The sequence below is a fragment of the Delphinapterus leucas genome, chromosome 2 (genome assembly GCF_059928025.1).
Source record: "Delphinapterus leucas isolate spDelLeu-1000000601 "Yukka" chromosome 2, BTC_Dleu_Yukka2, whole genome shotgun sequence".
Classification (NCBI taxonomy): domain Eukaryota; kingdom Metazoa; phylum Chordata; class Mammalia; order Artiodactyla; family Monodontidae; genus Delphinapterus; species Delphinapterus leucas.
Window position 1 is genome coordinate 14,771,167 of NC_143130.1, and position 27,219 is coordinate 14,798,385.

The following is a 27,219-nucleotide window of genomic DNA, read 5'->3' on the forward strand; positions in this document are numbered from 1 at the left end:
CTATTCTACAGTCTTACTTTGTAGTCATACAAGGATTGCGGTGAATCGGTGTGAACTAGGTCCTTTGCACTGTGCAATTTGCACTAATACCATCACCATCAGATATTTCACAATGTCAGAAAATAAACTTCATAGTGTATAAACAGGCTTAAACCTGTGAGGGTTACAGCAGCAGCCTGATGTCTGGTTAGTCACTGAAGCTTTACAGCTTGTCACTTGTCAGATCTTGGAGCAATGCATTCATGACCTCGGGAAAGTTTTCTGCTTTCTTGCATGAAAATTAAGCACATTAACAAAACTTAATAAGAGCTTTCCAACTAAATGCAATGCCTGATAATTTCTCGATTATTATGACTTTAAATGAGAATGACATTTTTGGAAGACTTCATGTGTGAAAATTTAGTGGAAGTTTTAAATGTCCTAGGATATTTATTATCTTTTTCTTTCCAGAAAATACTGATAGAATACCTCTTATTTGAAAGGCTTAAGTTATTTAATCCAAATCTCGAGGAATTCATAAGTCTGTAGGGCGGAATAAATCACATACATATTTAACTCTAATGGAAAACAGAAAGGTAAATGCCAGAGAAAGATATAGATGTTATTACTATGGATAGAATTTCAGAGGAAAGAGAGATTATGTCCAGCTGTCCTGGCAGAGAGATGGTCCGGGGAAGCTTACAGGGTACATGGTATTGAAGGCTACTTGGATACAGAATTCAAGAATTCAGATGGAAGGGGAGGACTTTTTTGGTGGAAGGAACAGAATGAGTAATGTCTTGGTGACATGGGGAATTGGGGGTGTGTATGGAGAAGAGAATAGAGTGAATTTGATGGTACTGAACTCCAGGTTAAGAAGCTATGGGATAAAAATTGAAATGATAGACAAGATTCAAATAGCCAAGGCCTTGAAGGAGAACTAAGGAGACTGCACTTTACTCCACAGACAGTTGAGAGCCATAGAGGACTTCTAAGCAATTACTTAATTGATTTGCATTCACTTCCCCCTGTTATAGAGGTTAAAGGTAACTTTGTAGTTTAAAGGTCGTTATAATTTCTTACTCAACACGTGAACAAAGCTGCCCACTGTACATCACCCAGTGAACTGGAGAAGACCTAAAGTTTACAAGTTTGAAGCTCCAAGGGAGAAGATTTCCTTCATTGCTCTAGTATTTATGTTGTGTTGAAGAGCAGTGGCTCCATTAAGATGTTGGGGTGAAAGCTATGCACACACGAGGCCCAGGAAGCCCAGTTGTCTGGAGGATAGAAGGTGACTTGGTCACACTGACCTTATCCTGTGGCCCCCAGGCTTCCCAGTCTCTGGCCTTCTGGACATCAGGGCTTGGCTCTGGCCCTTTGTACACAGCCGCTGGTCCTCCTACCTCACTGCTCTTGGGCACTGGCACTAACTCTACTTTCTGTACATGAAAACAACACTGATTCGGCACAGTGCTCTCTTTGTGTTTGAACGAGTGCGTGTGTATGCATGTGCATTTATATGTACATGTATAAATATACACACACCACACGAAATGGTGATGGCACATACCATAATCTTATTGTTATAGCTGCTATTTTGTAGGGAAATGTGTATTTTTCCTAAATAGTTTGTGAGCGTTTTAAGAGCAGGGTCACCATATTGTATTATGAATCTGGCCAATACTCAATTACTGTTATAGCGATTAGTTGATTTAAGCTAAATCCTTTAGCCTCCAGCATACGCTTCATTTCCTTCCAGGATCGAAGAGCAGCTGCTTAACATACTTGGTACAATAAGACAAAAAATATGGTTTCTAAGACAAAAAATATGGTTTCTATTTTCGATCTGTAAAAGGCGAGATGGCTTATTTCTTTAAAAGCTCCTGAGGTAAGGTAACTGGGCTCATCACGTGAAATCCATCTATCAATAGGTACGTGCACACGCATGCGTGCACGTGTGACATCAGCCAGCTCACAACTGCGAAGTGGAGAAATCATGTGCTAAATATTAAATGCAGGTGGCGTCAGCAGATGGCTGGAGTTCATCAGCTAGCATGGTTTCCATGTACTCTACTTGACACTTACCTCAATAAAGAAGATGCTGGCTGCTGAGGTCGGATGGTGATACATATAGACTGTCACAAGAATGGCTGCAGCTATAATGAGGACGAGGATGAGAATTCCAACGATGAGGCCGGCGTGAAGGGTTCCCCCTTTCTTCTCGGCAGCACTGTCATCTGTAGAGGCTGGAAGAACAGCACAGCTGTCAGGACATTCACGTGTGCACGTGTAGGTCTGCGTTTTCATTGGAGGGAATATTTATATTCTTAATAAAGTACCAGTGGATTTTTTTTTTCACTTTCGGTACAACTATCCTTTTCTTTTCCATAACACCAATTTTAGAAGTTAGATGCTCTTTATTTGGGCAAATGAAAAATCCATACTATTAATGATTAAAAACACATTTATAATTGTGTTTTAATTTATAGTTCATCTTTATTCTGTTAAATAAGGCAAAATTAATAGCCTTTATTCTAAAAGTTCTGTGGAAAATCTAAAACTAACTATATAATAAATTTAACTTTGATTTTTCTCATTAAACCACTGGCACTCTTACCTATGGAAAAATTGATCACTTTTTGAAATCTCCTCTCTCATTTTCTTTTGGAAAATTTAAATGGAAGAGTATCAGACATATTTTGGTGGGCTACACAGGCATTTTCAGAAAGTCTGTGCATGAGTTCAAAGGATAATTTTCCAAATCTGTTTGAAACTGAAATGCTCTATAAAAGTGTAACAGATGGATGCTAAATGACCCTCAAATAGTTTATCACTATCTAAAGGGAACACACAGCACATGAAAATATTCCACTATGCCACATGTCAGTATCATTTTCTCTAACTTTTACTGAGATGCTCTCCACTGTAATATCCATTTTCAGAGTTAGGAAAATGGAGAAATTAAATTTCTAAAGGCAAAGTCAATCAGCCAAATGAAACTAATCTCTAAAGTCTTCTCTTGTTCTAAAATTATGCAATATTTGATGTCTACTCAGGCATTTAGAGGAGACCTTCTTAAATTATGTGCAGCAGGTAACTGTATCTTAGTACATAATATGATTGGTATTTTTGAATCATTAGAAAAGTCTTTAAGACTCATAGAAGTTCTAGAACAGTGATTCCTAATCCTTTCATTACCAATTTACATCTTTGTTATTTCCAACCTTTGCATCTATGTTTTAAACAGCTTTTTGGTCTATTAAACCTCATTTAATAAGCACTGATTTAATTCTTTTATTATAATTTTCATTAATAGAAAATAACGAACGTGACTGCCTATCAGAATGTGTGGTAAATACAAAATAACAGAATTTCAAATAGAGCAAAGAAATATGACCTCCCAATTCTTCTTATACATCCTTTAAAGTTTTGTTGCTATTTGTTTATTCTTTGCCTGAGACCCATAGTTGGTATTCAGTAATCCTTCTCCAAATCTAATGAAGCTCAAATTCCTAAAGGTTTCCCTTACATAACAGAAATTCATTAGTTAAAGAATGTAAAATTTAAAGAGTAATTCATTATGTAAAAGTTCATTTACAGAGAAGATTCTGGGAACATGGCAGAGTAGGAACTATCAGGAATCTGTCTTCCCACATAGAAAACAATTGCACTGGCAGAATCTGTCTGACAACTGTTTTGGAACTCTGGACTCTATGGAAGGCTTGCAACTTCTAGGGAGAAGGCTCAGACTGCAAGCTGTGGTTAATTTCAGTCAGTTTCAGCACTTAGTCCAGAAGTAGCTATGCATCCTCTGCCCATTAGCCATGTGGCAGTCAACTACACACCTGTTTCTGAAGCAGCCTGCAGGAACCGCAGTAGGCAAAATGTACCCTGTCCTGAAAACATTGGGAGTGTGTTCTGATCACTGATTGATTGGTGCTTCTCGTCACTGAGGGGCAGACAAAGATGCAGCCATTGGTTTTGCACCTTCTGCCATTGTTGTAAGCCTTTCTCCCTGGATCTAAAGTAACATCCAAGAGATTTAAAGAACCAGTACCCTTTTCATCCCACCTCCCTTTATTTTTCTCTTTTCCCACTTTTGGGAGCCAGATATGAAAGACTAGGACATTCAAAATCAAATGCACATGTGGGGAAAATTAGAACATGGCTGTGCGTGGCTAGGGAAAAGCTCAGAAAAGACTCTAAAAGACCTCAAGATTACACCTCAGCACAGAGACAGCCTACAAAACCAATAAACTAGTAAATAATTTAAATAAATATGATAACAAAAAGCAGCAAACTCTGGGGAAGGGGGAGAATGTGATTTCCAGAGTCACAACTTAATGAGATTCAAACGTCCAGTTTTGAAAAATATTTCACAAGGCATACAAAGAAACAGGAAAGTATGGCTCTTTCAAAGGGAAAAAATTAATCAACAAAAACTGTCCCTGTAAAACACCTGACGGACGATCTATTAGACAAGCACTTTAAAGCAACTGTCTTAAAGATACTTGAAGAACTAAAGAAAGAGGTAGAGAAAGTCAAGAAAACAATGTATGAACAAAATGGAAATATCCATAAAGAGATAGAAAACCTAAAAAGAAACCAAAGAGAAATTCTGAAGCTGAAAAATATAATGACTGAAATTGAAAATTCAGTAGAGCATTCAAAGGCAGACTTGAGCAGGCAGAAAAGAGAATCAATTAACTTAAAAATAAGACAATGGAAATGCTCAAGTCTGAGGAACAGAAAGAAGAGAGATTGAAGAAAAGTGAACAGGGCCTAAAAGACCTGTGGGACACCATCAAGTGGATCGGTATTTGTATCATGGAATTCCAAGAAGAAGAAGACAGAGAAAGGGACAGAGAATATTTGATGAAATAATGGCTGAAAACTTCCCAGTCTGATGGGATCCAAACCTCCCAAATTTGATATAAACATCCAAGAAGCTCAAGGAACTTCAGGTAAGATGAAATGAAGGAGACCAACATGGAGATAAATTATAATCAAACTTTTGAAAGACAAAGGCAAAGAGAGAATCTTGAAAGCTGCAAGAGAGAAGCAACTCATCACATACAAGGGATCCTCAATAAGAATATGAGCAGATTTCTCAACAGGAACTTTGGAAGACAGAAGGCAGTGGGCTGATATATTCAAAGTGCTGAAAAGTACCTGTCAACCAGGAATCCAAAATCTGGCAAAAGTTTCCTTCAAAAGTGAGGGAGAAATTAAGATATTCTCAGAGAAAAGCTGAGGGAGTCGGTTACCACCAGGCTCGTTCTGCAAGAAATGCTTAAGGGAGTCCTGCAGGGTGAAAAAACATGTAATCATCTCAATTGATACAGAAAAAGAATTCGACAAGATTCAGCAGCCTTTCGTGATGAAAACATTCAACATCTAGGAAAGGAAGGAGAACACCTTGACAAAATAAAAACCGTACACAAAAAACTTACAGCTATCATATTCAACTGTGAAAGCTAAAAGCTTTTCCTCTAAAATCAGGAACAAGACAAGTATGCCCACAGTTGCTACTTCTATTCAACACAGTATTGGAAATTCTAGCCAGAGCAATTAGGCAAGAAAAATAAATAAAAGGCATCCAAATTAGAAAGAAGTAAATTGATCTCTGCAGATGAAATGATTATTTATATATATATGTGTGTGTGTATATATATATGTGTGTGTGTGTGTGTATATGTATATATATATATATATATATATATATATATATACACACCTAAATATTCCCAAGACAAACTGTTGGAGCTGATAAATGAATTCATCAACAATGTATGTAGCAGGATACAAAGTCAACGTACAAAAAGCAGTTGCATTTCTATATTGTAACACTGAACAATAAAAAAAGAAATTACAAAAACAATTCTATTTATAATAACATCAAAAAGAATAAAATACTTAGGAATTAACTAAGGAGGTGAAAGTCTTGTTCATAAAACATTGCTGAAAGAAATTAAAGAAGACATAAATAAATGAAAACACATCTCATGTTCATGGATTAGAACACTTAATATTGTTGAGATGTCAATACTACCCAAAGTTATCTACAGATTCAATATAATCTCTATAAAAATCCTAATGATGTTTTTTGCAGAAACAGAAAAACCCTTCTCAAAATTCATATGGAATCTCAAGGGACCCTGAATAGCCAAGACAACCTTGAAAGAGAAGAACAAAGCTAGAGAACTCACCTTTCCTGATTTTAATACTTACTACAAAGTTACAGTAATCAGAAGCATATGTAATGGCATAAAGACAGACATATAGACCAACGGAATAGAATAGACAGCCCAGAAATAAACTGTAGCATAAATGGAAAATTATTTTTGACAATGATGCGAAGACCATTCAATAAGGAAAGGACAGTCTTTTCAACAAACAGTGCTGGGAAAACAGGATGTCCGCATGCAAAAGAATGAAGCTGGACTCTTACCTAACACCATAAACAAAATTTAACTCAAAATGAATCAAAGACATAAATGCAAGACATAAAACTATAAAACTCTTAACGAAGATATAGGGCAAAAGCTTCAGGACATTGGATTTGGCAGTGAGTTCTTGGCTATGACCTCAAAGGCACGGGCAACAAAAGAAAAAATAGACATTTTAGAGTTCATGAAAATCAGAATATTTTGTGCATCAGAAAAATATCACCAGACTAAAAAGGTAGCCCACACAATATCCAGAATATATAAAGAACTCCTAAAATTCAACAACAGAAAGCAAACAACCTGATTCAAAAATGGGCAAAGGACCTGAATAGACACTTATCCAAAGAAGATACACAAATAGCCATTAAACACATGAAAAGATATTCAACATCAGCGACCATTAGGGACATGTAAATCAAAACCACAATGAGATACCTCCTCACAGTTATTAGGATGGCTATGATCAACAAAATAGAAAATAACTAATGTTGGTGAGGTTGTGGAGAAATTGGAACCCTTGTGCGCTCTTGGTGGGAATGGAAAATAATGTGGTCACTATGGGAAACAGTAGGGTGCTCCTCAATCAAAAACAAAATTACCATATGATCCAACAACTCCACTTTGTGGTATATACTCAAAAGAATTGAAAGCAGAATCTTGAAGAGACATTTGTACATCTGTCTTAGCAGCATTATTTACAATAGCTAAAACATGGAAGCAACCCAATGTCCATCAACAGATGAATGGATAAGCAAAGTGTCACATAAACATAAAATTGAGTGTGTTTTAGCCTTAAAAAGAAAGGAAATTCTTACATATGTTACAACATGGATGAACTTTGTGCTAAGTGAAATAAGCCAGTCACAAAAGGACAAATACCGTATGTTTCCACTTATGATTAGAGTAGTCAAAACTATAGAGACAGAAAGTAGAATGGTGGCTGCCAGGGACTGGGGGGAGGGAGGAGAGAACGAGGAGTTTTGGTTTAATGGGTATACAGTTTCAGGTTTACAAGATGAAAAGAGCTATGGAGATGGACGGTGGTGATGGTTGCACAACAGTATGAATGCATTTAATATCATTGAATTGTACACTTAAAAATGATTAAGGTGGTAAATTTTATGTTATGTGTATTTTATTGCAATAAAAATATAAACAATTCATTTACAATTTGCCAGGCATATTTGTATTGTTTTACAAGTATCAAATTAATGACCATAAGAGATAGGCATTATTATCATTCCCATTTCATAGATGAGAAGACTAAGGCATAGCGAAATTAGGAAACGTGCCAAGGTTGTAAAGCTATTAAGATGGACTGGGACTCAAACACGAGCAGTCTGCCCTCAGAGTCTGCACTCTGAATCTGTGATCAATAATTTCTCAATTAACACTGAACTGTATGTACTGCTATTTCCTCTTATTTCTTGTGAGTTCTTCTGGTAAAGAAGTCTGAAAAGAACCTGGTAATTTCAGGTCAAGATAAATCAACTTAAATATGATTAAGGAATTAACATTGTGCCTGCAAAGGGACAGAGGCTGTGTGTCTTGTCACTTCTCTGGGACAAGGAGGGTGTCAATGTCTGACATCATATGTACTTAAACCCATGTTTGGTGGAGGGAAGGAGGGAGAGGGAAAAAAGGGAAATAAAAGAAACAGAAAAAGAAAGGCTGTTGAAAATGGGTTACAGATAGTGGAATAACTACTTCTCCAATAAAGATCAAATGAGTTTATAATAAATTACTTAATCCGTCTAGTCTTCGGTTAGTTTATCTCTACCACATGGTCAATAACAATGACTACTCCATAGGGTTGCTGTGAAAATCAAACATTTAATACATATTAAGTACATAGGAGAGTACCTGGCATGTAATAAGTACTTAATTAATGTAGCTATTATGTTATTGTATTTTATATGAGGCAAATTATACTGTCAGATTCATGACACCACATAAACTATGTTTCTGCCCTGAACATTTGTTACTTTTAAGAGTTTGGCTTCATTCTTAAGTATGCTTGTATTACTGCACTTTGTGCTCTTGGCTATTTTCTCATTTTTATAAGAGTGTGACAGATTACGTTCACGGGAAAATAGGATTAATTTAAAAGGTTGCTTTGGGGAAAATGTGGCAAAAATATCTACTTGAGTCACAAAAGGAAGCCTTGAATGGTTCTTCAAATCTCATATATAATTCCATCCCTCTATCCCTCCTTCCCTTCATCTATCCATCCATCCATCCATTCATCCAAAAAGCATCGGGTTCTATTTCTGGGATTAACAGTCTTTTACAAGCAACATGCCCAAGTTCAGTCTCATTTTTTGTGTGTGTGTGAGGATGGGAAAGGAAAGGGAAAGACACTTATGACTTGACCTTGGGCTGTCACTTCCCAAGTGGGCCAGAGACCCAGAACCTGTTGAGGAGGCAGCAGGCAAGGGACAGTCCTTCTCAGGAAGGAAGAGGAGAGCCAGGGACATGTTTCATTCAATAAGAGTTCTCGTCAGTAAAACTATCTTTGACTTGCAGGACACAGGTTGCCAGTCTTTAGAGTAAAAAATCGTAATTGCATTTATACCTTGAAATCTACTCATTCCTTTTATTTAGGCATAAATGCTTACTTTCATAATTATTACTTATTTATATTTCTAATAATGGCTACTTATGAAATCTCCCTTTACAAATTCTCCTTTACAGTACTGGTGTAGATGTTAAGACACCCTCTCATAGCTAATGAAACCTGTACAGAATGTAGTTTGTTACTAGCCAATTAGCATTTTATAACGTTTTTGGATGATGATGAGTTTAATAAAATAAACAATCTTCATGGATTTTCAAAATGTTACTAACCAGTCGACAACGTAAATATGTAGGAATCTATGAATGTGCACATGACTTTATGTGTCTTAATTAGAGAAAAACACTTAAGGAGAAATGTAGCAAATTCAATTCCAAGATATTACAGGGTTATCCTGGTGTCCCAAGCCAGTGCTATTTTTAAACGCTTCAGAATAACCATCTAAATGAAGTGGCAAAAATTACACACATATTTCTGGAGAACATATTTTTCTGTTCTCATATTATTTAGCCAAGTTTTCTGCATCTCTATTCTAGCTGGTCTCTCCATTAACAGGTATTATGATGGCATATTAAGGGACATTGAGTCTGGAGTTGAAGTGAACACCCTATTGATGTGCTCTGATTTTAAATTCTTTCACTATTTGGTTTCCAGTTTAATACCACTATTCAATTAAATGGTATAGGTTTTGCACACTTACGGGGACCTGCAAACAGATTGCAGAGAATCCTTTGTGTTAAAAATGAGCACCTCAAACACAAAATTGAAATTTAAAATCTTTAAGCAAGTGCTAGTAATTTCCATATTTGAAGTTTAGTTCATTCACCTCAAGGGCAGACTGCTCAAATAAATTGATTTTGTTCCTTCAGAAAAGACAATAAACAACGATGTCAACTTTGGCGACATTCATTCCCGGGGCTCGACTGATTGTTCCTGGAAACTGGCAGATAGAAGTGGGTCAAAGAAGACTCTGAACCTGTTTCAGGTACAAACTTCTGAAGCTTGTCAGAGTCCATAGGAGTTGGGGGAATATTCAGAGGTCAGAAGGAATCTAGTCTGAAAACCAAACTCTAATTCTATTCTTAGAAATATCTTATGCTCTTTCATTTATGTCCAAAAGTGAACAAAAGCCAAAGAATTATCCTCACACACGCAGTGTTGCTTAGAGGACAATTCAAATCTTTAGCTTTTTTACCTTTACGATGTGTATTCAAATAAGATGAATTAATGATAAAACACAATAAGACATCCTCAAATAGAGCCTCAAGGCCCCGAAAAGGAAGTATATAAATATATTTGAAAAGCCTACCAAATCAAGACCTTTTTTTCTACTATGTTGTAGACATACTTTAAAACATAAATGAAGCACAGAAAATCAATAGTATCAAAGATAATATACTCTCATCTGAGCCACTGAGTGACCTATCAATTCTTATGAGTTCCTAACTCCTTAGTACATTATAAAACGCAGATCAATATTTAGACACAGACAGGACTGTTGAGAATTGTCAAAGCTATCAAAGCATTCGCTATCTTTGGGTGAGTTTTACCTACCATGATAGCAAAGATAACAGATTTTTAAAAGGTATTAAGCACATATTGAAAATATTCAGGACCTCATGTAAATGTGTTTAATTTTCTTCATTTCAAGAAAAGCTTATGAATTATTGATAAGAGACAAAATGAAAGAAAGAATAAAGTAGATAGGAGGAAAGAAGGAAAAAAAATTTGACCTTTTGTTTCTTCAAAGTGTAGCATTTAATTTTAAACCTCTATGTCTCCTTGCTTTTTCTATGACTGATTTTTTTTCAGTATTTACATGCATGTAGCATTGATATTCTGTATTTAGAAGTACAATCCTTTAATATGTTAGAGATTTTAATACATTGCTAAAATGGTCTGTACCCACTTTTAAATCTTGCTGATAATTAAAGTCCAGCAATAAAGTAAAACTAAAATAGAAATACTCCTTGTCTGAAATTTTATTCACTCTAAAGTGTTATTTCTAAATCTAACTCTTCTCCTGGCTTTAAAAAGAAACACTACAGCCCATAAATTCCACAATGTATTAATGTCTTTTGGGGGACCAAGAGGCTTTGGACAAAGTCTTACACAAATTTGTTCAAAATTCATAAATCTTATACGGTTGATGTCAAATGTTCTTTTTTAACACTTCAGAATGAAGTTAAACTACAAAATGCTTAAAATGTTACTGTTCCACTTTTGGATTAAAAACACATGACTTTCCCTGTGGAATATTACTGAACCCATTTATGAGCTAACGAATGTAACAGAAGAAAATCAAGTAAAAATAAAAATTTTAACTAAATTGACTTTTCCTTTGGAAGTTTCCCTTGCAACTGATCTCATTTTGTAGCTCATATAATAAGTCTCATAGCTCTTTTAACTTTCTATAGATATGATATAGACATGAACATGACCTTGGCTTCATTCAGAGTTTCCCCTGGTGTTTTATGTATTTTCTCATTTTTCATAATTCTCTTAGTTCTTTCATTTTATAACCACGGTGTTCCTATTTTTTGGATGCTTACCAATCTGTCAATATTATTTGGGTATTAGAGGTCCTTGAAACTATTATGCAACCCATACCTAATCCACAATACGAATCACTGTGTCAATACATTCATAATTCACTTTATGACATCTCCATAGGAGGAATTTGGGTAAGTACTGCGAAAAGGTATTAAAATGGGTGCACAAAACGCAGCTAAGTGAGTTATGTGTGGTGAGAACAATATCTGGCAGGGCAGCTGACCCAGCTTCTCTTCTGCAGCCTGTGCTACTACAGGGCAGCTGTGAAATTTCATTCAGGGAAACATATAAAACATTCTGGCTTAAAAGAGCTTAGGTTGTGACAATCCTTTTTAAACAAGAATCTGTTACCTTTTATCTTAGAAAAATAAAGCTAAATAAAATTTCCGTGAAATCATATTAAAAGAAATGCTTGATTCCATCAAAATGAGGGATTTGGGATAGGAGTCACCACCCAGCCTGCTTCCAGCCTTGTTATGTGATTGGTGCTTTTGTGCATGTGTATGTGTGAGCATCTAAAAGAGGAGATTTACCATATTTATACCTACTGTAATACCAAAAATAAATCCTTGTAATAATCCATTATAGTTTTTCATTTCTTATTTATGTGCTTTTTTGTAATAATCAACCTATGTCTCTAATATTTTCAGCAACCAAGATCTTTATAAGATCTAACTTGTAAAGTTTCCCTAACATCAGCTTTCTATAACAAGTTGTCTTGTTTCTTCATTTAAAAATTATTTTTTAATGATAAAATGTATCTCTACTTCTACAAAATAATCCACAGAAATCTTAGTACTTAAATTACCCATAAATATTAAACATATATTAAACACATATATTAAAAATATATTCACAGTTACTATGGGATACCAAAAAAATGAGGTTGACAACGTACTTTCAAGATCTGGGGGTACAGAATAGAGTGACTCTTCATGCCATTTAACCCTGTCCATTAGAATGAAGTCAGTTATATTAAAAGAGGTCACTTCTATACAAACATATGAATATCACAATGAATGTTTGCTTCCCTATCAAATCCATCACTTTTTCTGAACATAGAGAAAGAACCTTTTCACCTTGCTCCCATCAGTGTGGAAAGCCAGATGTGTGTCCAAACCACTTAGCTAATATGAACCCTTACTATTGCCACTCCTTTTAATCATGGCTGTGCTACCAAGTCAATATGAGGCCTTCTTGACATTATTCATGGAAATGGGAATCCGTTCTCTGACTGAAGCTTAAGTGCATGCTGGACGAAAGCAAGGATGTCTCAGAGAATAGTTTTTCCAGTGGAAAGATCAGGTTCAATCTCCATGCACCTGCACTGTATACCCCTCTGTAGGAAAACAGGCCACCAAGGTCCTTATGAGTTTAACTGTCTCTTCCCAGAGCCCAGCGGCAGCTGGGACATGGCCATGCTACAAAGAACCTGCAGCCACTATCTGAAAAACAAAAGCCAAGCTGCTGTGATTCAGTAGGCTGTCTAAATAAAATCAACCTTTCTGTGATTATCTATAGGCAACTTCTTCTGAAAACTGCTGAATATTAAACCAATCTCAAGGTCTTTCACACCTGCGTTTGTGCTTAAAATTAACGAGAACCTTTGTGCTTCCTAAGAAAGCATGGATTAATTTAGTTGCTGGAGACAACAGTTTGGCCCTTGTGGGGACCTCAGGATTGAAACTTAGTCCTTGATGCTCTTAACAACCGCACAATCCTTTTGTTATTTGTTGTAGTTTGATGTATGGAATCTCCCAGGCAGGACTAGATGAATGTGCCATGTATCTCAAAAAGACAGAATCGGAAACTGGGAAAAAAACTTGGGTTACCAGAACTAATAAAATGTGCATGTATAGCAAGAGTAGAAAGAAGAAACTGAAGCTCTGAGGACCAGTTTTGCAGGGTATTTATAGTTTATTGTTTAGCATCAGTACTGTCACAACATGGCTCAGATAATGCCTCTAATGGGGACAGAGTCAGCTAGCCTGCTTGGGAGGAAGGATGCTGTAAAATTGTGTTTACCACAACTGTCTGCCCCTTAGGTCCTGGAATATCAAGTTTCCTGGCATCTAAAGTTCCACTCTTTGAATGTGGGATAGGATATGGTTACTCCAGCAGGTGAGCACTCATCTCAGCCTAATCTTTTCCATCAAATCAGTTTTGTAAAATGGTCCCACACCGTGGGTATGCAGCACTCCTATGACTCTTATAGTTGCAAGGGTTTGGGTCTCAAAGTGTTGGGGGATGGGATCAGAGGACCCGTAAGGCTCATTCTCACTATGAACTGGCAGTTGGCACTGCTTGTGTTTGCTGAGATCGTGGACCGCTTTAACAGAGGGAGAATGGCAGACAAATGGCTACATAATGTCCTTGCTTTCATTCAACATGCACTTAAGCTTCAGTGAGAGAAAGGATCCCATTGTTATGAATAATTTCAAGAATGTCTCATACTGATCTGGTAGTAGAGCCATGATTAAGAGGAGTGCAGGTACTAAGGCTCCACATTAGCTACGTGGTTTGGACACGCGTCTGTCTTTCTGCTTTGACAGGTACAGGGTGAAGAGGACTCTTCCTCCGGGTTCAGTGCCACATCTGGAGCAGCCCTCCCAGGTTGTAGGACAGGATGGCAATGGGGAGCAGCATGTGCTCTGACAGCAGAGTGTTTGGTGGTAGAGCCCAGCTATATCCCTTACAGACATGTGATCCCAGACAGATTACTTAAATCCCGTGCTTCTGATATTTCATGTGTAAGATACTTCATGCGTAAAATGGGATTATAGTACTACTTTCTTCATAGGGTACTCTAAGGATTAATGAGAGAAACATGCAAAGCCCTTAGAAGAGTGCCTGGTGTATACTAACAGCCCAATAATTGCTAGATAATTTTATCATTATTAGCAATTACATGGGAAGATTTTAAGAATAACTTAAAGCAAAACATGAATCAAGTAATCAGAGCGTTAAATTTTATGCTACTAATTAGAGAAGCTCATTTGCTAAGGATAAGACTTTTTACTCTCTTTCATTAAGAATTTTAAGAAGCTTGGAAAAATTTCTTCACAAGAATTAAAAAAAAAACTATCTCGTTTATGAGAAGGGCATCAAAATTTCTCTTTTTTCTGTCTTTTTTTTTCACTAAAATTTGCATCCTTGAAATGCACAGATCTTAAGTGTACAAATCGATAAACTTTGATAATTTTTATATACCAAAGTAATCATCAGCCAAACCAAGATACAGAACATCTCCATGCCTTCAGAAAGTTCCCTTCCCGCAACCACTGTGCTTCCTACTGTAGATTCATTTCATCTCCAAAATGTATGAACAGCTCACGCAGCACAATATTAAAGAAGCAAACGATGCAATCCAAAAATGGGCAGAAGACCTAAATAGACATTTCTCCAAAGAAGACATACAGATGGCCAAGAGGCACATGAAAATCTGCTCAGCGCCACTAATTATTAGAGAAATGCAAATCAAGACCACAATGAGGTATCACCTCACACCGGTTAGAATGGGCATCATCAGAAAATCTACAAACAACAAATGCTGGAGAGGGTGTGGAGAAAAGGGAACCCTCTTGCACTGTTGGTGGGGATGTAAATTGATACAGCCACTATGGAGAACAGTATGGAGGTTCCTTAAACAACTAAAAATAGAACTACCATATGACCCAGCAATCCCACTACTGGGCATATACCCAGAGAAAACCATAATTCAAAAAGACACATGCACCCCAATGTTCATTGTAGCACTATTTACAATAGCCAGGTCATGGAAGCAACCTAAATGCCCATCAACAGATGAATGGATAAAGAAGATGTGGCACATAGATACAATGGAATATTACTCAGCCATAAAAAGGAACGAAATTTGGTCATTTATTGAGATGTGGATGGATCTAGAGACTGTCATACAGAGTGAAGTAAGTCAGAAAGAGAAAAGCAAATATCGTATACTAATGCATGTATGTGGAACCTAGAAAAATGGTACAGATGAACCGGTTTGCAGGGCAGAAGTTGAGACACAGATGTAGAGAACAAATGTATGGACACCCAGAGGGGAAAGCAGTGGGGGGTGCAGATGGTGGTGTGATGGATTGGGCGACTGGAATTGACATGTATACACTGATGTGTATAAAATTGATGACCAATAAGAACCTGCTGTATAAAAAAATAAATAAAATTAAAAAAAATGGTCTACATCAAAAAAAATTATAACTTCTTCCTGATGTATGACCCTTTTATCATTTGATATGTTCCTCTTTACCTCTGTTGCTACTCCTTGTCTTTAAGTCTACTTAGTCTGATATTTAGTAGCCACTCAACTTTTCCTATGGTTACATTTGCAGGATATATATTTTTCTATTGTCTTACCTCAAAATCTTTTACCTTAAAATCATTTTACATCTCTTATAAACAGTATATAATTGGATCTTATTTTTAAAAAGTCAGTCTGATAATCGATGTTTTTAATTGGAGTGTTTATTCTCTTTATATTTAATATAATTATTGGTATGGCTGAATTTGGTCTGCCATTTTGCTATTTGTTTCCTTTGAATTCATCCATTACGTGGTCAATTTTTTCCTCTTCTCTTGCCTTCTTTAGGTTAAACAAATATTTCTTAGAATTCCATTTAAATTTAGCTCTACACTTAAACATTTTTTCTTTAGTAGTTGCTGAGCATAATGTTAACACGTGTTAAAATCACTTATGGTTGAAATTTTATCCAGTAAGTTGTTAATTCATTACTGTAACTGAAATAATAACATTTGGTCACAGTAGCTTATAGTACTGTTATGAATTAGTGTTAAATAATTAGTGCCTGTCCTTGTTACCCAAGATACATTTTAAATCTTGCATGGTATTACTTGAACACTGCAGAATAAAATTAAAGCAACAATTAGTCTTAATGGAACAGTAAGCCACTGAGAACCTAGCTGTTGAAAATACTAAACTAAATTTACCATCTAATGGATTAAAATACTGTCTTTAAAGCTTTATGCCTTTTAAAAAATAGCATATCTTTTCTCTCACAAAAAAAATTTTTTTTTGCTTGCTTAAACTGGTTCAGCTTACTACATGAGCCATAAGCATTGATTTAAGCTCACATGAAAACACTTAGTGTTGATGTCATAAAATGCCAAGGATGGTCACCAAGGTCAGCAGGCTCCAAATACATACTGGCATGCCCTTTATACATTAATAGGAGGCTCCCTTTTCCATTCCCCTCAGAAATGTTTTATGAGTCCTTTCAACTCCTGGACACCGTACTCTGACCTCTCCCACTCACTCTTGCCCCATTGCTTTGTCTCCTATTATACTGAGAAACTAGCAAGCTCAGATTAACTCTCTCAATTTCTCCCTCTCACCTGGCTCATTTCATTAATGTGGACTGACCCGCCCCCACTTGCACATATATCAGTTCTTTCTCAGTCATCTCTCAACTCCTTATTTTCATGTCTTTTTTCTCCTCAACACCTCTAACATGTAAATATGCTCCTAAAATAAAACAACAGAAATCTCTACTTCCCTTCTCACCAAGCTTCTTTTAAGTAGCAGCATGTCCTGTTTGACTTCAACTTCCTTATTTCCCATCAACTTCTCAAATTCTGTCTGGGGATTGTGCAGCTGTGGACTGTAGAACTGCCAGGTCAAGGTCAACAAATATCAACAAGCTACCTAATCTAATGGTCACTTTTCTGTTTTTTTTTTTTTTTTTAACTTGTCTTGTCTGCGGCATTGACATTGTTCTCTACTCCCTCCTTGAAATTTTCTTCTTTGTTTTCTGTGATACCAAACTCTTCTGATTTTCCTGCTGTCTCTTTTACTCTGTTTTCAGTTTCCTTCACAAAATCTCAAATGCTGTGTTCCCTCCTTAGTCCTCTTCTCTCTTCACTTATATGTTATTCTTTTGTAATCTCATTCACTCTGACAACTTCAACTATCATTTATATGCTGATGATGCCCAAACTTATATCATTTGCTTGTATTTCTCAAGTGAGTTTCAGATTTGCATAGAAAAATGCCTACTGGACATCTTCATTTGGATGTCCCACAGATACTGCAAAGTCAGTATGCTCAAATTAAATCCTTGCCTCTCCTAAAAACCTGTTCCTCTTCCTGTTTTCCCTCTTAACAGCACCATCATCCACCATATAATTAAACCCAAGTCCTGGGAGCCATTTCAGTCACTATCCTATCACATAAATCACACATCCAATCAGATATTAGTTAGGTAGCTTCTACTCATTAAATATATTTCTCCTGTCCATTCTCTCTCCTTTATTTACATTATTAACCACTACTTTAGTTTAGCCTCTCACTGTTTCTTCTATGAATTACTAGTATAGTTTCTTAACTAGTTTTCTTGGTCTCAGTCTCACTCCTTTCCCATCTGTTCCCCACGATCCCTCAAGAATGACCTGCTAAACATGGAAAACTTTTCATGACACTCCTTTGTCTAAATGATGTCAATGGCTCCCAGTATCTTCAGGATAAAGTTTAAACTCCCTTGCCTAACATTAAACATTAAAGGCTATAAGCCCTGAAGCCCCTACTTGTCTTTCAACCTCACCATCCATCACTACTTGTGTATATCTTTACCCTAACCAAATAAACTGTGGCAACTCTAGAGTTAGCTAAATAGATTTTGATGTTTCATGCTACTGAGCCTCTGTCTTTGCTGATCCCTCTGCTGAAATGTCATTCTTCTGTCCCTTTTCTATACACATCTTAACCACACTTCAAAACTCGGATCAAGCATCATCTCTTCTGGGAAGCTTTCCCATAATTCCAGCTTTATTTAGGTGCCTTTTCTCTGCCCTCATGGTTTTTCCTTAATCTATCTTTGCACTTTCCACACTATACTTAGTTATTGATTTACTACTCTATCTCGTCCCACTAGACTACCTGCTTCCTCAGAGTATGTACAGCCCTTGTTTATCTGTGTATCTCCATCTCCTACTAATGGGCATATTGCATAGTAGTTTAAGAAATGTTTCTTGAATAAATCAAATCAAGTCAAGCCAAATCAACATGAAAGTTAATCTAATTTTCTAGTGACATACACATTATTTTAGTAGCATAAGTAGCATGATCACTAGGTATTTCATACTAAAAAAAACTACAATAATAACTTTATACATGTTGACTACCCTAGGAAGGGTCACAAGAAATATTGGGTCACACAAAAACTGCTCCTGGGGCCCCTCATAAATCTCAGGTTCCAAATCTAATGGTATATGGAAATCTTTTTCCTCCAACAGGAGATCCCCAAGCACAGGTTTCTGACAAGAAGAGAGACGACAGAAAATTATATAGGAGACAAGCACAGAAAGAAAGGTAGGAATTGATCAATGAGAGGATGTAGTAAAACATTCTGCTGATGGCAAATGGAAAGTGTATTTAGAGCTGCTTCTTGGAAGCCATGTGTGTGTATTTCTTGAGAGGTTCTGCTACATCATTTTGTTCTATCAGCAGCATAAACTCTACAAATCCTAATAAAGGAGAAAATGTATATTCCAATGTGATTTTTCTTTCGCTTTTCCTATCCTGGATAACAATTTTTTTTAAACAATTGGGTTGAACAATGAAATTAAAATTTTTGTGGGTCAAAAATGCTAAAAAAAAAATTAAGCAATTTCATATGGTTCAACAAAGTAAAGAAAATGTAACTTTTACTAACATAAATAAATTTGTAACTGCTAAAATGGACTAATTTTCACATACTATACTAAAATTGAGCTATAACAAACGTAATGCTGCTGGGTCCCTTGCCTCTGCTGAGCAAGACACATTCTCGATGTGTAGACAGGGGTAATTTCTTGTTGTCACCAATTAAAGTGTTGCTTTAGAGGAGTCATGAGGTAAAGGTAAGGAACAACGGGTGGATTCAGTGTAAGAAATGTCATTCTTATTTGGGGGATTCTGGCAGAAAGAAATCAAGAATTCACGCAATTCTTGACACTCAGTGTGGTCTGTGAACTGGTGGTTCCTGCATTATCTGAGAATTTGTTAGAAAGCCACTGCAAAGATTTGGGCTCCACCCTGGAACTACTAAAGCAGAAAATGCATTTTAACAAGACTCTCTCTTCCTCCAGTGATTCCGATGCTTTTTAATATTTATGAAGAATTGCATCAGACCATTCGTTCTCAACTGAACTTTACGTGGGAATCACCTGAGGGTTTAAAAAGTATTGATGCCTGGGTCCCAGCTCCCTAGGCTGAGATTTAAGTGGTATGGAGAACAGTCTGAGCACTGGGGTTTTATGAGCCAGAATAATAAAATTAGATGAGGATAACTGGATGATTCCCATGTACATGTAAAGTTGAAAACCACTACTCCGGACAAAATTTTAGGAGAGAAATTCTTAATCCTAGGGAACATTCAAAATAATATTCTGAAATATAAGAAATTTTCACTATTATGGCACATATACACTTTATTACAGAGTTAGTGCTATCATGAAAAGTAGCCAAACAGAGCAAAAGATAAAACCAAATGCCAAGATACTTTACAGTTTTAGAAACAGAAAGTGATAGATATTCAATAGTCAGTCAAAAGGTAATAACAGTTTCCCTTTGCTTACAAGACTGTGATCTATGGGAAAGAAGTAGATGAAAAAAAAATAGCAAGGGAAGGTAGGGAAACAAGTGAAAGATATGTTACTTTAATGACTTATGTATTAAAGTCAAAAAATAATTTGACTGAATGATAAATGAAACACTAGACACTTGATCAGTTGCTACAGACTAGGTAAAAAAATACAACCTTAGAGGTAGTCTAGTGAATAAGTCAGAATAATGTTCTAACATTTTATCTTTGGATGAAAAGTCTTATATGTTCAGAAATAGAAATCTAAATACAACAGCATCAGAATTTACGCCATTCTGTAGTTCATTCAAAGTATTTCTGTATTAGCTCTTTGAAATCAATCCCTTTGCAGATTTTACCCCAGAATTAACTTAATCATGTTCTGCAAACTGCTTAACGTAGTTATTTCAGCATCCCTTCGATGAAAACCCCAACTTCCGACTCAAGCACGCAGCCTTTCAGAATCCAAGTTTAGTAGACTTCCTAGCAATAAGAAGAAATGACAAACACAGTGCCACCTGCATGACACAACAATTCTGTCTGGAGTGTCAATACTTTAAATATCATTAGCAATTAAGAACTTACATTCAAATATATTTTTAAAAGAAACTTAATTTTATCAAAGGAAAGAGCCTTCAGAGGAACCAAGAGAGAATGCAGTTTTTGGTACTCTGATACATCTCAGTCAACAAATTTTAAATAATAAAATCAATCACAGGATTTTAGAGCTTGAAATAATTTTAACATCTGCAGTGCAGCAGAATGGTACAACTCAATTTGCTAAATTGAGCTGAATCTGGTTGAGGATTTCATTTCTCAATTAAAAGGCTTTGCCATTGATTCAACTTGCAAACCTTTTTCAGCCAGCCCTAAATATACTTTTATCCAGTTTGCATCTTGAAGACATTTACATTTCTATTTAGTTGGTAAGGGTCATTTGGAAGCAACTAATTAAATGCCAAAGAAGGCATTCAATAGCTGTACCGCTAAAATATATAGCTAGGTAATTCCTTAAAAATGCGACTCTTAAAAAAGCTTTTGCCAGAATTTGAAAACCCAAGGAAGGTGTAGTTTTAAGTGCTTATAACCATTATCCACAGAAATACATATATTTAAAGAATACTTTCTAGGAACCCCTTAATGGAGAATTAAACCTGAATTTCTCGAGAAACATAGAAGGTTGAAAGAATTTAGTTTTTGATCATAAACACAGAGTAGCCCTGTAGTTTGCAGAACACATCCCAGTGCTTCAGACACGACTCAATGACACAGGAGAATGAATGCACTGTTTTTCAAAGAAAGGTTAAAATGGAAACTAATGCATCATTACACGGGAAGAGGAAATTTCATTTCCAAATACTTCTAAGTATAATCAGTTATAGTAGGTGTGAGTAAAACTCCTTACAGCCGCATCTCCCCTGTAAAGCTTCTAAGAGGCCTCAACTGCAAGGGAGCAGCCATGCTGTGAGGCCGCCAAGGACCTGGGATACACATCCAGACTAAATAAATTCACATCCCAGCTCTGCCACGTACCAGCCAGGTAAACTTACTTTTCTGTACCTTCGTTTCCTCAGCTATAAAATGGAAATACAAATAGGACCAATTACAGGGGTATTGTGTGAATTAAATGAGTTAATATACGTACAGCATTTGGAACTGTGCTTGGAACATAGGAAAGAGTGTCTTTCATCTTCTTTTCTCCTTTCTTCCCCCCTCCTCCCCCCCTCCTTCTCCTCCTTCATTTCTTCCTCCTACTTCCTCCTCCTCCTTTCCAGTCCTTCACATAAATAAGGGAGCAGAAATGATACTTAATTAGACATCTGTATTACTCGAAACTTAATATTATAAACATGTGAGTAGGAATATTTCAGTTGGAGATAAAATGCTATCTTTATATTAGTTCTGCTGAGTTTTTGTATTCAGCCATTTACCATGGTAAATCAATGCTATATCTTACTAAGGGGACCTGCACTCCTTAGGAATCATTCTCTTTTTTTAGATTTTTTCAGTTTCTTTTCTCCAAACTATTTACAGAGCCTAGAATTTTCACTCAACTCTGAAGGCTAATAAAATTTCTCCAATCAAACAACTAGCTTGAAATTTGCAGAGGCTCTACCTAGACCTAATCTAAATGTAGCAGGAAACACAATGCACAACTGAGATTTATCAAGAGTGATTTAGCAGACTGGAACTCAGTTTGCGTCCTGTGAATGAGAATCCCTGTCGTGTTTCTTTGGTGTCCAGCTGCACAGAAGTATTTTATGTTTTCATATCAAAGATGAAGGAAAATCTCCTGGAAAGTGAATATATAATCATGTCAGCTATGGATTCCACTAAGAAAATCAACTACTTTAACTCAAAGAAATATCCCAGGAAGACTCAGAGCCAAGGTAATCCAATATCTAAAGAAGATGATGTATGTAAAGGCAGAGTCTAGCTACACATTGACTGCTTTGAAAAATGTCACCCTCTTTTCTAGAAAATACAGACCTCTAAATTAAAATGGTTTTAAGAACAGCCAATTAAATCGAGAAAGAAAATGTGCTGAATTTCTTTGAATACATAGCAATTTATAAAAATGTCTTAGCTTGCATTGAAAAGAATTCTCAATAAATGTGAGAAAACATTTAAATTAGGCATCCTTTTTCATTATTACCTCAATCTTGCAAAAATGTTAAGCTGGAGGGGGGAGGAGGAGAACGATGCTGAATTCTGTTTTCAACGGAATTCGTTTTAATTAACGAACGAAGTTGGATTTAAATTGGCAATCCTTCCTACATCTCCATATTCCATAAAATAAAAAGCAATGACAGCAGGTTATCTTAATAAAGTCGCTGTAAAAAGTAATGTGTGATATCCCTTAAGTACTCTTTGGCAGGAACATTTGTCTTAACACTGGTCAGGTTGGTCTGCTCTAACTGCACTTTTAGGAAAAGTGCTTTATAAACAAACCTAGCTGTGAAAAGAGTTCCAATGTATAGACATGTTTAAGTCTTATTGTGATAGTTTGGAATTCTGATGGGTACCTGATGCATATTAATGATCTAAATATCACCTGAAAATCCAACAGTCAACTTTTCTAGTATGACAGAAAAGAGGAAACGTCCTCCATTTCAATCTTGGAATTTACTTAACTTGATGTCTCAGCATCATAATATAGTTTTAATGCATTGCGTTAAGAAAATCTTCTAAGTTTTATGATTCCTTGCTGCATTAAACAAAACTAGGGATTTTCCTTGAGCTAGTTGGTAATATTCTAGAAAACTATTTTGCAAAATGTATTCCACAAAACATTAAGTCATTGAGATGCTATTTGTAAAAAGTTTTTATGACCAAATAGCAGAGAAATGCCAGGTACTAAATCTTTATTACCATCTTGAAATTTCTTTAGAACCTACGCTCTCTGAAAGCAGGGAATTTGTCTAAACCTTTTTCACTACCATAGCAGCAAGCATGTAACAATCCCTTGCAATTAGCAGGCACTAGGCAGGAATAAATGAATGAATTCACGAACGAACAGTAAAAGTTTTAAACAGTTTTCCAGAAAATAAATCTCTTTCATTTTCTTGCACCCAGAGTATCTCATACCTATTTGATCACATGAATCCTTTGTTCTTTCTGTTAGCATTATGGAATATTTTAGTCATATTAAAGAAAAAAAAAGAAAAGACAGCAGGAGAATAATATAACAAACACACATGTAACCACTACCCATGTTAAGAATTAAATGTAACAAATACAACAGAAGCCTCTGGGTACCCCTCCTCCATTTCATTCATCTCATACTATATACCCTCTCTCAAAATGAGGTAACCCCAACATGAAGACTTAGGTTCACTAACATCCTCCTCTGAGAAATTTTGAACTAGGGGATTGCTAAAGTCCCTTCAAGCACCAAGGTTTTATTTCTAGCGTGTATATGTGGCAAATGGTCATCTGTTAAGCTATCCACTTACTGCATTAATACAATAATGAATAAGAAATTAATGAAATAAAACACTTTGCTACAGAAGCAAGACAAGGGACAAACGATGTAATAATGATATATATGAAGAGGCTAAGCAGCTTCTCTTTTAAGTGGACTGATCTAAAGATATAGATATATAGTAACCTAAGAAAACACAGAAGTAATTGTTACTTGACCTAGACTGAGTAATTTAGGAACTATTCTCTACAGTTATAGAGAAAAACATCCCTAACAATGTATATATTGGATTCTGACTTAGGAATTCATCTGGGGCTGCAAAAGTGAAATTGTGTCTAGGTCAGTATCACAGTGTACCCACGTTTACGTAAGAGGTGCTGCTAAGAAGAGGAAACCCCCTTCCTGAGCTGAATAAACAATTACTAATAACACATCTCTTTTATGAAATCCAGCATTCTATGATAGAGCCGCACATATAAATATGAAGTAACATAATTTAATAGGAAAAGAACTATTTTTAAATTTTTAGTCAATATCTTTCAAAGCCTTGATAGTCACATGTGCAACTAATAAACCTAGGACGACAGCGACAAGGCACAGCAAGGTGTGTGGATAAATTTTCACTTTATAATTGGTCATTGGTGTTTGTAGTTTTACAGGCAAATACAAAGATTAGAATTTCATTCCACTATTCAAACAATTTGACTTTTCAAGCCAACTGCTGAATTCTTCCTATGTTACATGCCAACAGGGAAAGAAATATAACCTTACTCTATATTTAGAAGTCCACAAGTCCCTTCCATATTTAAATAGATGAAATAGATTAGTATCTAAAAGTTTTATAAAAGAAAAAAATCAGTTCCTACCTCCATTATCTTTTAGATGTAGAGCTATCTTGGTATCATCTGGAAGAGAAAAGTCAAAGTTATAACAGAAAAAATTTTAAGGTGCACAAATCTTAAGACCAGTAATTGTCTACTAATGCCTTAACTATAACAGGAATAGCTTTTGATATTTTACTGAGTAAATTTCTATGGCAGTGAGAGCAGGTCGCAGGTTATATGATGTAATACTAAACTTTCTTACTGAGATTGCAAGATGGAGACTTCAGTAAATTATTATATGACTCTTAAGAGCTGTGAGAAAAGTACACTGTTGTAATTTTAACTTAAAATACATTTATTTTAATTTTCTAAAATGACTTATTGTAATTAGACTCTACAGTCTTTATTTTAAAAATCAAAATCAAGAAAATTCCAAGTTAATTGAAATAGTAAATATTCGTCTGTATTTACAAATTCAACCTCAAAAGTTAAATGCTTACTTATTGCTAACAAATATGACCAAAATCATATACGAAAAGATCTTGTCCTATGTGAACAAAATGTACAATGTGCTTTTTTATATTTCAGTGGTATATTTCATTCTAAAGGACAGGATTCAAATTACAAAAATACTTTTCTCAGGCTATATAACAACCCACAATAAGATGGATTAAAATATAACATTGGTTTTAAAAGCAATAAAATAATTTAGCAGCTAGCTATCCTCCACCTCACTTTATCACTTTATTCCAGTTAACTTTTAATATCCAATTAAATTTCAATGAAAAGATTCAAGTTTAATTTAATATCTTACTTAAATGAAAGCAAGGTTTATGAAAGTAAACAAATAAGACCATGTTTTCCCCCTTAAAGCTTACTCTTGGCCAAGCGGTCTCACATTTCTCCCTAGTGGTACCTTTCAGAATCGATGGTTAACAAATTTAGGCCAATATACCTTCTTCCCCCAATGAGTTGTGCTCATGCATTAATGTTCTTTAGTATTTTTGCCTTTCCTGGTAAAGGAAATGTTTTTCAAGTACAATTTCTGTGTCATACACAGTGCCTCTCTACAGGTTATAGACCAGCATATTTTATTGACTGTATCCAGGCAAATATTAATAGAATTGCATATAAGTAGGATTACCTAGTGTTCAGAATCCAAAATCAATGGACATTTTCTGTGCATTTTGCCTTTCTATCCTGTGACTAAAATGTTGATTGCCGTTATTACAAAGTTTAGCAATATGAAAGGAAGTCTTTATTTCTTTTCTAAGGAGGACTAGTAGCCAGGATCACTCTGAAAGACTACATCTCAATAAAAGGCATCCATACATTAACAAGAACCCAGCACATATTTTTATTCCATAATAATTTTGTCTTTTCCCTTTTAGACATCCCTACGAAATCCAGTTTGCCAAAGAATAACTTTCTCCCTGGAGAGCTTCTCCAGTGCATGTCAACACAGTGAGTTTTCCCTCCTTCAGTAATAAAGCAAAAGTATCTCCAGGGCACCTTCTGTGGGCAGGCTGGTGGGCAGCCGGGGTGTTGCTGCTCTTCTGGTGGTCGTCAGGACCCTGAATTGTGTGCTCGTTGCTCGTATGGTGGTGGTTTGAGTAGAACGTTCCACTGGCTCTGTGGTGTCACAGAGCTTCTCTTTTGACTGATAAGAGAAACAAAGGGGAAGACAATTTGAGTGATCATACATATATTTTAAAATTATATCAAAGAAGTTGGGCTGTAAAGCACAAAAGCCTCTCAAATAAAGATGAGGAATGCATTATTTTTGTACAGGACTATAGTTATAGATTTTACTAACGTATAAAGTATATAAAATAGACAAGAGAAAACAATTGAATGTTAGAAAGCATTTCCATCTTTAGATATTTGGATTCCACCATTTCTGCTGTTAACCTTTCATATTACTGTTTATCTTAACCTAAATTTTATGTCAGTATATTTATAAAAGACATGATGGGAAACGTTCACACTAGAAGAAAAACATGTGCATAAAGATAAGGTTTAAAACATGCTTACGTGTGTGAAGAGAGAATGTATTCCATTCGCATGAAATTGGTAATGTTAAATTTTAAAAATGTGGTAACTGCTCCATACTACTTTATTGTTTGAAAAATAATCCACCACAGGATGAATGGATATTTAAAATTAAAATTTTGTTTTTCCTTTATGAAATATTCAAAACCACCCAAGCAAAGGATTGAACAGCACTCAGGTAATCACTTAGTCTATCTTCTCCTTAGCAGAGCTACATGAGGAAAAGGTGCATATTGTATTGTTCATTTATAGCCCACAAGAATAA

The 27,219-nt window shown here is 35.7% G+C and overlaps 1 protein-coding gene across 8 annotated transcripts in view; it reads right to left on the reverse strand.

Moving 5' to 3' along the window:
• Positions 1 to 27,219, reverse strand: part of PLXDC2 (plexin domain containing 2) — a 416,746-nt gene that overhangs the window by 43,345 nt on the left and 346,182 nt on the right. For 6 of the 8 annotated variants that reach the window (XM_089906450.1, XM_022580461.3, XM_089906453.1 and 3 more), the window contains 3 exons: positions 26,415 to 26,562; positions 24,945 to 24,983; positions 2,065 to 2,225 (listed from right to left, as the gene is read on the reverse strand). In XM_089906450.1, coding sequence (XP_089762576.1) covers positions 2,065 to 2,225; positions 24,945 to 24,983; positions 26,415 to 26,562 — 348 coding nt within the window. Of the gene's footprint in view, positions 1 to 2,064; positions 2,226 to 24,944; positions 24,984 to 26,414; positions 26,563 to 27,219 lie in introns of those variants that run through there. The other 2 variants (XR_016391880.1, XM_089906454.1) reach the window with 2 other exon arrangements.